At 39.2% G+C, this 13,029-nt stretch overlaps 1 protein-coding gene, 1 long non-coding RNA gene and 2 other non-coding genes across 4 annotated transcripts in view; 2 read left to right on the top strand and 2 right to left on the bottom strand.

Moving 5' to 3' along the window:
• The first annotated feature begins 175 nt into the window (after window positions 1–175).
• LOC110378209 (dynein axonemal heavy chain 3) overlaps window positions 176–13,029 on the top strand; it is a 59,825-nt gene continuing 46,971 nt past the window's right edge. Inside the window, exons 1-10 of the mRNA XM_064039767.1 lie at window positions 176–379; window positions 1,935–2,048; window positions 2,390–2,590; window positions 2,889–3,030; window positions 3,744–3,882; window positions 10,481–10,656; window positions 11,136–11,339; window positions 11,800–12,036; window positions 12,407–12,494; window positions 12,737–12,944. Of these exons, the coding sequence (XP_063895837.1) occupies window positions 181–379; window positions 1,935–2,048; window positions 2,390–2,590; window positions 2,889–3,030; window positions 3,744–3,882; window positions 10,481–10,656; window positions 11,136–11,339; window positions 11,800–12,036; window positions 12,407–12,494; window positions 12,737–12,944 (1,708 nt within the window). The 5' untranslated portion in view covers window positions 176–180. The remainder of the gene's footprint in view (window positions 380–1,934; window positions 2,049–2,389; window positions 2,591–2,888; window positions 3,031–3,743; window positions 3,883–10,480; window positions 10,657–11,135; window positions 11,340–11,799; window positions 12,037–12,406; window positions 12,495–12,736; window positions 12,945–13,029) is intronic.
• Window positions 610–726, bottom strand: LOC126055334 (U5 spliceosomal RNA). Its single transcript, XR_007511387.1, has one exon. It is a non-coding gene; the product is annotated as a U5 spliceosomal RNA (small nuclear RNA).
• On the bottom strand, window positions 1,605–1,721 carry LOC126055333 (U5 spliceosomal RNA). The gene has a single exon (XR_007511386.2). It is a non-coding gene; the product is annotated as a U5 spliceosomal RNA (small nuclear RNA).
• Window positions 4,418–7,732, top strand: LOC126056764 (uncharacterized). The gene is made up of 4 exons (XR_010277477.1): window positions 4,418–5,011; window positions 6,371–6,450; window positions 6,519–6,618; window positions 6,719–7,732. It is a non-coding gene; the product is annotated as an uncharacterized LOC126056764 (long non-coding RNA).

Raw genomic sequence — 13,029 nt, 5'->3', positions numbered from 1 at the left:
AAATTTTTATCCAAGAATAAAATTTTCCATGCCAATTTCATATATCTCGAGGGTTTATAATGGAATACTACTTACCGGCACAAAAGAGGTCTAAAACAAGGCTAACCTTTGTAAACTAACTCTCATACACTTTCAACAATCAACCATTCCTTTTTTCACAACCAGTATAAAACAAACAAAATGGCAAGCGGTGATAGTAGCAGCAAGAAGAAGCGTCCACGGCCGAAACCGCCAAAAGACTCCAAGCCCTGTCCGTCGCGGTTCATACCTCCCGACCGCGGCGGTAAGACGATGCCGCATGTCCGTCGAGCCGGCTATGATGATGAGCTGGAGGAAGACAGCGTGCTGGTCAAAGCTATGGCCAATACGTATCCTGATGGTGAGTTCTTCTGTTGAGTGGCAAAAGTAGGTAGAAGTTAACTTTAGTGTGTTTTAATAATGATTTGACTGAAATGGGAGTAATTTCGGTATTAAATCGTAGTTTTCACTTGCAAAATAATTATTGTAATATTAAATTAAATTCTGCTTCGTTTAAAATGTCATTTTTTTATATGGATAATATAGTACAAGTTTGGTTACTGTTGTAATATTTATTTTATTGTGTTTATAAGCCCCGCCGAAGCGAGGCATTCCAAAAATGCAATAGACTCATTTGAGTGTTCCCCTCCACGGAAATCTTTAGTAAAAGGCGAAAGATTTATGCGTTTTGAAGGGAAACCAGAGTTAGCGAAACTGCTGCTGACACCACACCCAACTCAACCGCCGAGAATCTTAACACCGCGATTCAGAAATGTGACGTAAATGTAAAGCGACATCTAGTGAGCCAAGATGAAGTAACTGTTTAAAACATTTTTGACCTTCGGAGATACTTTGACGCACCCTCTTTGTAGGGTATAATTCAACAGAGGCTGACGACAACAATAGCTATACCATCAACGAGGGTTCTTTTTTTTGTTATAAAGATGTCGGTACAACCAGTATAACAATGGTAAACACACAAAGAAAATAATATTACTAGCTCCTCACATAGTTTGTTCCAATGGGTAGCTCATACATGACCAAATTAGATTCTTTAAAGATCATGGTTGAAGTGTACGGTTCGGTACGCTCTACAATATTATAGAACTCTTGCCAAATTGCAGTAATTACAATCGATTCGCTAGCAAATTTTAAAATAAAATATTCATTTATTCAAGACATTTTGTACAGGAATACGAGGTCCTGCAGGAATAAAATATATGTAGAAATACTCAAACGACGGAGTGATATAATTTCGGTGCTAACATTACAAGTGAAGATAAGCAAGTCACGACATAAAGTGCATTAATACGCCTGCTTTAAAATTACGAGCTTAATTAGGCCATCGGATAGCTGTTGCTATGAAGCAACGGCTAGGCGCTTCAACACATTTATTTGTTCAACTCAGACTACATTTTGTCATAGAATTGTTATGTTACTGATTATTATGATCACTGCTTGAAATAACTAATTTTTCGAGACAAGTCTAAAGATATGAACATGAAGTAAGACAATGTGCAAACCATGTGTGAGGATTGTCTGTGATAAATCTGTGTTGGCTACAGAATTAATTTTCAGTTATTCTAAGCCCCGCCGAAGCAGGGCATTCCAAAAATGCAATAGACTCATTTGAGTGTTCCCCTCCACGGAAATCTTTAGTAAAAGGCGAAAGATTTATGCGTTTTGAAGGGAAACCAGAGTTAGCGAAACTGCTGCTGACAGCACACCCAACTCAACCGCCGAGAATCTTAACACCGCGATGTAGAAACGTGACGTAAATGTACAGCGCCATCTAGTTGAGAACTAAGGAACTAACAAAAATTGTTATGAACTATTATGAAAACGCGTTCTATCGATTAATGGTGCAGATATATTTTATTATTTAGTAAATTATATAAATTGTCGTTGAATTTCAGGTGAAGATGATGGCCACTGTGGTAAATATTTGCCGCTGATGCAGGTCAAGTCTTGGACGAAAGGAGTGCCCTTTCGAGACTCCTACATGCATTGTAAACCTTCGGATTCTATTGGTAATTTTTTAATTGCTATATTGTTTAGAAACTTATAATTTTTATAGATGCCTTGTTTTTTTTTTTTAGTAATAATCTTTATTGACTGTATAGTGTAAGTGTCTACCTTGTAAAAACTGGAAATGTTCTATACACAGTATACATATCTACATGCCAGTTTAACTTTGGTTGGATCACATATTACTATAATAGTTACTACGTTGGATTCTTAGATTGCAGTAAAACTAATCAATCGAATTATTACATATCTGTTTAAAAATGTATCATGTTTGTCAACATATATAATTCTTTTAAGACTTATTTTATTTCGTGGATATTTGTACAGTTTTAAATCACTTCAGGTAACTGCTACAGTAGGCCTACAAAAACCATACGTCTGATCAACATGCCGCCTAAGAAACAGCCTCCCCCCCAACTCTATGGGCCACTGGGGCCCAATGGCGAGATGCAATTCCCCCCCATCAAATCCTGGGCAGACAGGGAGAAGGAACGGCTCCGGGCTATTGAGGATGAGAAGAAAAGGAAGCTTGATTTGCAGAAAGGTAAATTGTCTTATGTAAAGGCATAATATAAGTAGAGTCAAAAGTTTTGTTAGCGGTTGACATAATTTTATTTATTGACCAGCTTTCGCTAAAACTTTCCACTCGTTTTCAGTGGGAAATATTTCGCGCGCCTGGATAAAAACCTACAGCTTTAATCTGTATAAGTGTGTTATTTAATCCTACAGTTTCATTTTAAGTCGCTTAAGCCAGTCCACAATATTTCGGCATCATTAATCTAGTATGAATTTACCGTAATTTCATACGTTTATAAACCTTATTTTTTTTTAAATATTCGCAGGTTTAGTAAGACTAGAAGATTTGATATCGGGTGAGTACGACAGGAAGAAAGCTGCAGAAGCCGAGGCGAAAAAGAAACGAGCTGAGAAGAGGAAACTGGCGAAGGAAGCAGCTCAGCTAGCTGAGCAGGAGGCGTTTAAAAAGTAACCTTAGCAATATGGGATTTAGGGTTCTTTTGAATTGGGTCTTTTGCTTAGATTTTTAACCTTGTTCTCTTTTGAAATATACCTACAACTATTAATACCATACAAAAACATTTTTTTCATCCCACCATCTCGGAAAGAGTAGTTTTTTTTATCCTTTGATATCTGAGCGCAAAAACCGTTTTTATCCTCTAGAGCGGCAAAGTGATTTGAATTTAGAACATCGTGTGCAATACTCCATTTGTGACAATCTTGATAAGACTTTTCAAACAAATAGTTGTATTTAACAAATAAAATACTGCTTAAAATAATTATTCAATTAATTAAGTCATTTTTATTATTGTTTTTACAAAGATTTTTAACCTCGTTTCATTTTTAAACTGAGTTTTCAAATAAATGAACTTTAATAGATACTTCTTTTTAATTTGTTGCTCATATGTGCGCGCCATTTTGTTTTTTTTGCATTTAGTAATTTCCTCGATGGGGTGGGATGAAAAGTTACGTGTTGCACTCGAGTGCAAAGATTTTTCACCTTGTGCTCTTTTGATTCCCTCGCTATCGCTCAGGATTCTAATTATTGAAACACTCGCTACGCTCGTGTTTCAATTTTAGAATCCTTCGCTTGCTCGGTCATCAAATTGAGCACGCGGTTAAAAAGCAACTTTGCACTCTTGTATAACAAATAACTATTTTTGAATACCGCATTTTCTCAGGCGGTTAGCAAAGTTGGAGTTTGAGCTGCCTCGCGACCCTGATCAGCAGAAGGCAGAGATGTTAGCCATCACTGAAGAGGAGCACTACCGTCACATCTCTCCAGGAGCCGTGAAGAGGATCAACTATTATCTGGAAAAGGTAAAGCTCAAGCTCAGACAATATAAACTTAATTTTCTATAATAATATTTTATTCTTATTCTATTCTATATTTCAATTTTGTATACATTTCAGACTTAAAAAATATTTTAGGATATAAAATACGTTTATGATCTTCCCAGTTTATAAGGATCTTTGACTTCTTTCGACTTTTCTTGGATACGTAGATTCTCAAGATGCGATAAAACCGCTTAAATATTGTTATGAACAATGTCTAAGAATTGTCTTATTATAATGAATTGTGAGCATTCCCTTTACCCAAAAATATGTCAATACATAGTAAGTCTATTGTATCTCGCTTAGATCCACTTTTAAAGCAGACAATTTATACTAATAGTATAAAGCTGAAGAGTTTGTTTGTTTGTTTGAACGCGCTAATCTCAGGAACTACTGGTCCTATTTGAAAAAATTTCAGTGTTAGATAGCCCATTTATCGAGGAAGGCTATAGGCTACTTTTTATCCGGGTTCGTGCAGAGGTTCCCACGCTATGCGGGTGAAACCGCTGGCAGAAGCTAGTTAAGGACGCGTTTGCAGTTTGAGCAAAATTAAGCTGTTTTTCGGTACATTTTGCGACTAAACCAAGCCAAATCAAATATGACAAATAACTCCTAGTTATAGCTTGGGTCTTCAACTATAAACGCGAGGAAGGTTTTTTTTGAAAAAATAAATTTTTGATATCATAAAAAAGTTATTTCGTAACCCCTTTCTACAAAATTCATGATTCCGGGTCAAGTTTAGGTACAATTTTCTACTAAGAATAAAGTAATTTAATATTGATTTATTTTTTGTAAATAGGCAAACATAGTCAAGATTAAATGTGAGGAAAAAAAATACAGTATTGTGCTATGAATAAGGTTAGAAAAAATAAAAACAAAACCAATTTTTTTCACATATTTTGCTACTAACGATGAGTCTTAACAGCTTGAAATAGGGGTTATTTTATTTGTATTCCTTCCGACCCACGATTGTGCGAAAGCCTCATTCTGAGTCAGTCTGCGCTCGGCCGCCGTCGTGAGAGGACACTGTATCGCTCGTTTCCAGCTGCTCGTGTTGAAAAAGATCGCTGTATAAATACAAAATATTCGACTAACCAAATTTGATCCTTCTAAGGTAAGATTATTGATTTTTATCATTACACCAAAATATTATGCAATATTGTAAATATTTCACTAAAAAATAACGTTTCATCGCACGTGATCATGAAGTACTTTGGTGACTGCTAACGTGGAGTGACCTGAAGGTATATCCTCGGTGTCTGCTACTGGAACTCCGCGACGAATTGAGTCAGATGTACCGAGTTTGGACTCGTTTTGTGTGTTATGAAGAGACTTTACCACCGGACTTGATGGAGTAACCTGAAGGTATACCCTCGGTGTCTGCTACTGGAACTCCGCGACGAATAGATCTAGGTGTACCGAGTTTGGGCTCGTTTTGTTAGCTATGATGAGACCTTACCACCGGACTTGGTGAAGTGACCTGAAGGTATACCCTCGGTGTCTGCTACTGGAACTCCGCGACGAATAGATCTAGGTGTACCGAGTTTGGGCTCGTTTTGTTAGCTATGATGAGACCTTACCACCGGACTTGATGAAGTGACCTGAAGGTATACCCTCGGTGTCTGCTACTGGAACTCCGCGACGAATTGAGTCAGATGTACCGAGTTTGGACTCGTTTTGTGTGTTATGAAGAGACTTTACCACCGGACTTGATGGAGTAACCTGAAGGTATACCCTCGGTGTCTGCTACTGGAACTCCGCGACGAATAGATCTAGGTGTACCGAGTTTGGGCTCGTTTTGTTAGCTATGATGAGACCTTACCACCGGACTTGGTGAAGTGACCTGAAGGTATACCCTCGGTGTCTGCTACTGGAACTCCGCGACGAATAGATCTAGGTGTACCGAGTTTGGGCTCGTTTTGTTAGCTATGATGAGACCTTACCACCGGACTTGATGAAGTGACCTGAAGGTATACCCTCGGTGTCTGCTACTGGAACTCCGTGACGAATAGATCTAGGTGTACCGAGTTTGGGCTCGTTTTGTTAGCTATGATGAGACCTTACCACCGGACTTGATGAAGTGACCTGAAGGTATACCCTCGGTGTCTGCTACTGGAACTCCGTGACGAATAGATCTAGGTGTACCGAGTTTGGGCTCGTTTTGTTAGCTATGATGAGACCTTACCACCGGACTTGATGGAGTGACCTGAAGGTATACCCTCGGTGTCTGCTACTGGAACTCCGCGACGAATAGATCTAGGTGTACCGAGTTTGGGCTCGTTTTGTTAGCTATGATGAGACCTTACCACCGGACTAGATGAAGTGACCTGAAGGTATACCCTCGGTGTCTGCTACTGAAACTCTGCGACGAATAGAGTTAGGTGTACCGAGTTTGGACTCGTTTTTATTATTTTTTTTTTATAATAAAATGTTTGAGTACATAATAACTATGAATATTCAATTGTTGTTATAGATGCCGAGAAGTCGAACGTTTGGCAAAAGCTCTCGTAAACAAGTGCTTTCCAGAAAAAATGCATTGGAAAATATAAGACGGTAATCATTTGTTTATGGAATGCTCATCATAATTGAGAACTGTCAAATTAATTCGTTTGTTTTCACAGACTTCGAGAAGTGAGTCGCAATTCTAGTGACATAAGTGAGGTGCATTCAGAAGAAACAGATTGTAGTACTTCCAATAACAATGACTTGGAGACATCTTACGTAAGTTATCATATTTCTTTACTACGACTTGTACATGTACTATTATTGTGTTTTGCTAACGTCCTTTGGTACAAATGACAAATTAAATATTTTTTTCTAGACCGCTGTGGATGAAGAAAAAGTAACCTATCAGATTTCAGGAAGAAGGCTTATTGAAATGGCTTATTTTATGGAGCAATTACAAGGAATCAGCAATCATAAGTCTATGTTTAATTGTAATTTGAGTACAATTGAACTATTGAGTGAAAAAAGGTCTGGGCTTCACTCGACCTTTTCAATTAAATGCAAAATGTGTGGTGCTGAATTCACGTTAGAATCATCCAAAAAAACTGAAAATAAAATGGACGTGAATGAAGAAATTGTCGCTGGTATAATGACGATTGGTGCTGGGGTTACACAGCTTAATACTGTTTTGTGTCATGTAAATATGCCACCAATGTCAGTACGATTGTACCAAGCTAAGCATGACATAATAAGTCGGTGGTGGAAAAAGGCTGCGCAACTCATGATCGAGGCGGGTAAAGAGGAGAAAGACAATGCTTTAGCTATTGGAAGTGTAAATACAGATGGGTTAGCTATGATACCTGTATCGGGTGATGCATGTTGGTCCAAGCGCTCTTATGGAACCAATTACAGTGCTTCCTCCGGTGTTGGTGCAATCGTAGGCATGCACTCAAAAAAAGTATTATATTATGGTGTCAAAAATAAATTCTGCAATATCTGTGCACGAGCAGAAAATAAAGGGCATTACCTAGGAAACATGCTTGTTTTAAAAATTTTCAAGGTCCTTCTACCGCTATAGAAGCAGTTGTAATAACAGAGGGCTTCAAAAAGTCCATTGGTATGCATGGACTTATCTACCACCAGTTTATAGCAGATGGTGATTCAAGCACTTATGCTAGCATTAGGAACGCAAGGCCTTATGATAACATAACTGTGGGTAAAATCGAATGTAAAAATCATTTACTAAGAAATTACTGCAAAGGCCTGCTAGCAATTTGTAGTAATACTTCTTTCCACATAAGGGGCCGAAAGATTCTGAAAGAAAATTATTTGCGTATACGTTGGGGCATTGATAGTAGCGTCAAATATTGGTCCAATAAAACGTTGCTTTCGAAGAAAAGGCAAGAGGTATCAAAATGATATAATAAATGGTCCCTATCATATATTTGGTGATCACTCCAACTGCGCAACTTATTTTTGTAGTGATGACGTCAAAAAACGCAACGTGAATAATATGGTGCCAGAACTGACAGCTTACGGGGTCTTTCAAAAAGTTGAAGATTTGGCCCAACGTCTTTCACTGCATTCCTGTAGTTTTGTTTACAATGAAACAAATAATGCAGTGGAAAGTTTTAATGCACGAGTTGCAAAATTTATAGGAGGCAAAAGAGTGAACTTTACCCAGCGGGGGTCCTATCTTGCTCGTTGTGCTGCAGCCGTGGTGTCCTATAACACGGGTGTCCTTCAGTCGGCAGTACACAAATATATTTTGGCACAGATGCCAATCCCGAAATTGTTCGGCTAGAAAAATTACGCCAAAATTTAAATCAAAAAGGCACAACAGAAAAATTAAAAGAAAAAGAATCCAAAGCCATCTGCATCTAAAGATGCCTATTATGGTGAAAGTTGCCAAAAGGTGGACATGAACGAGGAAGAATTTGAAGAGGCCAAAATAAATTTTTAAATGCATTAGAACTTTCGGAGACTGAAAAGGTAAATTTAGAAAGGGACACAGTTTTGCAGAGTGGCAGTACATTATGGCTAGAAACTAGAAGGAAACTGCTGACAGCGTCGTGGTTCGCAGCAGTCTGTAAACGTCGCATAACCACTGAGTGTGGACCACTAATAAAACAAATATTGTATCAGAAAGACTTAAGCAATATCCCGTCAATAAAACATGGCAGAAGCAATGAAGCGACTGCCATCCGCGAACTTGCAGCGATCTTGAATATGCCCATTGAAAAGTGCGGGTTGTTCATAGACCGAGAATTTCCCTTTCTTGGAGCAACCCCCGACGGAAAGTGTGAGATTGGAATAATAGAAATAAAATGTCCATCTTCGGCATATGGTTTGGAGCCAGACGATGCCATTAAACTCAAAAAGTTGATTTTGGTTGCCTAGTGATAATTTATTTACGGTAAACAAAAAACATAAATGGTATTACCAAATACAAGGACAGCTACGCATTACTAGGCAAGACACTTGCGTGTTTGCTATTTGGACGGGCCCTGGCAAAGTCAAATATGAGTACATACAAAGAGATGAACAATTTTGGAAGGAAAAAATGGAGATAAATTTAATTAGTTTTTACCAAAATTGTCTTCTTCCAGAATTGATTGACCCAAGAATGTCACGGAATATGAAGCTGAGGGTACATTCCTCGCACTTAAAAAAAAATATTCTAGGGCTGAAAAATTTGTGAATAAATTAAAATGAATCCAAAACCTTCTTTTATTTCACATGAAACCATCACTTGTATTAAATAAAATATATATTTATTCATTCTCATCATAACTTACAAAACGAGCCCAAACTCGGTATACCTAGATCTATTCGTCGCGGAGTTCCAGTAGCAGACACCGAGGGTATACCTTCAGGTTACTCCATAAGTCCGCCGGTAAAGTCTCTTCATAACACACAAAACGAGTCCAAACTCGGTACACCTGACTCTATTCGTCACGGAGTTCCAGTAGCAGACACCGAGGGTATACCTTCAGGTCACTTCATCAAGTCCGGTGGTAAGGTCTCATCATAGCTAACAAAACGAGCCCAAACTCGGTACACCTAGATCTATTCGTCGCGGAGTTCCAGTAGCAGACACCGAGGGTATACCTTCAGGTTACTCCATCAAGTCCGGTGGTAAAGTCTCTTCATAACACACAAAACGAGTCCAAACTCGGTACATCTGACTCTATTCGTCGCGGAGTTCCAGTAGCAGACACCGAGGGTATACCTTCAGGTTACTCCATCAAGTCCGGTGGTAAAGTCTCTTCATAACACACAAAACGAGTCCAAACTCGGTACATCTGACTCTATTCGTCGCGGAGTTCCAGTAGCAGACACCGAGGGTATACCTTCAGGTTACTCCATCAAGTCCGGTGGTAAAGTCTCTTCATAACACACAAAACGAGTCCAAACTCGGTACATCTGAATCTATTCGTCGCGGAGTTCCAGTAGCAGACACCGAGGGTATACCTTCAGGTTACTCCATCAAGTCCGGTGGTAAGGTCTCATCATAGCTAACAAAACGAGCCCAAACTCGGTACACCTAGATCTATTCGTCGCGGAGTTCCAGTAGCAGACACCGAGGGTATACCTTCAGGTCACTTCATCAAGTCCGGTGGTAAGGTCTCATCATAGCTAACAAAACGTGCCCAAACTCGGTACACCTAGATCTATTCGTAGCGGAGTTCCAGTAGCAGACACCGAGGATATACCTTCAGGTCACTGCATCAAGTCCGGTGGTCAGGTCTCATCATAGCTAACAAAACGAGCCCAAACTCGGTACACCTAACTCTATTCGTCGCGGAGTTCCAGTAGCAGACACCGACGATATACATTCAGGTCACTCCATCAAGACCGGAGGTAAAGTTTCATCATAGTCATCATACATAACCAACAAAACCAGTAAAATTTTTATGGTTATCTAAACGCAGATAAGTACTTGAGTACATAAAAAACAAAATAAATTATCCAAGTTTCAAAATTTGTTTATTTGACTATATTCTTGCAGCTAACAATGCCTACATTTGTGTGAGTGGGCCGTGTCAATGTAGTAGTTCGATTTCATGCCTATCAATTTTGCAAACGCGTCCTTAATAATAACCCTTCAAATGAAACTTAAGGCACATAATTCCAGTCGATCCGCGGCCACCAGTTGCCAGAGTTCCCAGTAGAGCTGTACCGTCGCGCGAAGGTGGAGGTGGATAAGCAGACCGTCGGCATCAAGCGACGCATGCTCAGCCTCACGTGGCAGGCCAATGTCAGGCAGAGCGAGGCCGATATTAGGGAGTTCTTTGTTATGGCTATGAAGAGGTAAGATGGGAATCATGTTCCAAACTATGTCTTCTAAAGGCAATTATTTTGGTTAAGTAGGAAGTACAAACAATCGTATCATGTGTGTATTTCGCGTTTTCAACGCTTTTGAGATTAGTAAATATGAATACCAAAGATCGCAGCTTAATTATGGCAAAAGTACTTTTAACTTTGATTTGATTAATATATCCGTTTATTTCACAATATTTAAACGTTACAGCTATTTTTGCGGAACCATAAGTACACACCAATTATAAACTCTAATAACTTCTCGAGGATATTTAAGTAAAAATACTTTTACTGATTTTACCGCGGTAATATTAATGTTATTTAATCCCTACGCTTCGGATCCTTTACAGTTTACAGCATCCATGGTCACGGGCAGACTGTCCGTAAAAATAGTTTTATTTAAACGTCTTATATTCGCGTAAGTGTCAGACATAAGTCTCAAGGATATTCAATTTCATCTTTTTTACCAGATGCATCATAAAGTACATTCTAGAAGACCCTGACGAGCGCGAACGTCTTGTCATCCCGTTCCTCCCTCCATTATGGCCGGCACACGTGGTGCGAGCCCCGGTGCCCTGGCACTACCCCTTCGTGAAGGCTAAGGAGGCTCTGTGCCATCGGTATTATCTCGGGAACCCGGTGCTGTTGGAGCTCAGGAGGATGTGGCATGAGAGGTGAGATTACTTAGTGACACCAGTCTTAACCTAAAGGTGAGTATAGACTACAACATTTTCTGGAGCATTTCTGTGTAATGTAATATTCTTACGAATGGTACAATGCAGACAAAAGCTCAGTTTCCAAGGCATCTAGTTCGTAAAAGGATGATACAAGAACATTTCATAGAGCGGCTCGTTGTTCTGTTACAAGTAAATGTTGTAATCTATACTCACCTTAAAGCATCTGAGAACCAGTGATTTATATAGGGCCACTGCTTATCTGACCTTCTAAACTCTAAACCCTTCGGTAAGACTGCTTTTCAGACTTTTTTCCTTCTGACTTCTAGTGACTATACATATCTATGTAATACCCATAAATAAAATCATTACTTCATTTGAAAGTAGGGCGATACTTACTAATTACTTGATTATTAAGTAACTGGGACCGGTTCTGATTCAACACAAACAAACTTCACAGATACCAAAACATGTACATAGTGGATATGAAAAAGATGCAAGCTGAGGTCCCCTTCCCCCAATACATCACCGAGTTCACGGACAACGTGCAGCGGCTCTGTGCGGAGACGAGAGCCGAGTTGGAGGACAACTGGCTCATTGATGTGGCTGACACCATGATCAAGATGAGGCACCACTGGTCTGTGTATGTCGCTAAGAAGAGGAGTGAGTCCACTTTTAAGGTGGAGCAGTTCTTCAGGTAAGGAAAACACCAGTATGTCTAAGAACCCACCATAGAACGACGACCATAGAACGACTAATTACAAATGTAAATGAACAGATTGCAAATGGGTTGAGAAATATGACAATTAAAAAAAGATTTTATTTTTTTAAACAACGGTTTGGTAAATTTGGTTCCATAAAAATTGAAAATATGAAGCATACAATATGAAAACGTTAGATTGCTCTTTTTTCGCCGTCACAACTCTTAGGTTGTAGATTGCTCTTTTTTCCCGTCACAACTCTTAGGTTGATAGGTGCAAAATGTAAATTTTGTTAGAATATTGACATAGAATTACTTACCATCTGGACTTACACTAGAGGCAGTTAACTAAGCTTGTGTTTTATAGATGCATCCGTGCACTGATGTCGAATCAAATTCGAGACTTGGTGGAAAGGAGCGTCCTTCATTTCGCTGAACATTTGTGTTATTATTTTGTAAGTATTACATACTTCTAATTTAAGAAAGGAGGAGGAAGGCTATTGGCATATCTGGGTTATTTATCTAGATGTGCGGAGTAGTTTGCATGGAAGGCTGAAGCTAGTTACTTAATACATTGCCAGCTAACTTCGTCTGAATTATTTTTATTAATTTATTTCGTATTCTATATCTTAGTGCGGTCTTATTTGTTTAGCTACTTCACCTATATTTCTGCCATATCTATATGCCTTTCCTCCAGGAAGGTAACGCCTTCACGGGTCCGTACCGTGACTACATGTTCATCAAGCGTCCGATCCTGCGCGTGAAGGTGCTGGGCCACCCCGGCACAAACCACATCACCTTCGACCCTGCGCTCGACAGCATCAAGGGTTACGTCGTCAAGTGGTTCCACTCCATCATCAATATTACCCACAATCTGCCGGCGATTGATAAGATTATGTATCCTAGTAAGTATACTTATCAATACCACAGGGGAGATAAATTTTACCCCTTTTTTAACCGACTTCTCAGGTGTATGTCTGATAGCACTAT

The sequence above is a fragment of the Helicoverpa armigera genome, chromosome 2, assembly GCF_030705265.1.
Source record: "Helicoverpa armigera isolate CAAS_96S chromosome 2, ASM3070526v1, whole genome shotgun sequence".
Lineage (NCBI taxonomy): Eukaryota > Metazoa > Arthropoda > Insecta > Lepidoptera > Noctuidae > Helicoverpa > Helicoverpa armigera.
This window is presented reverse-complemented; position numbering and strand designations above follow the sequence as displayed.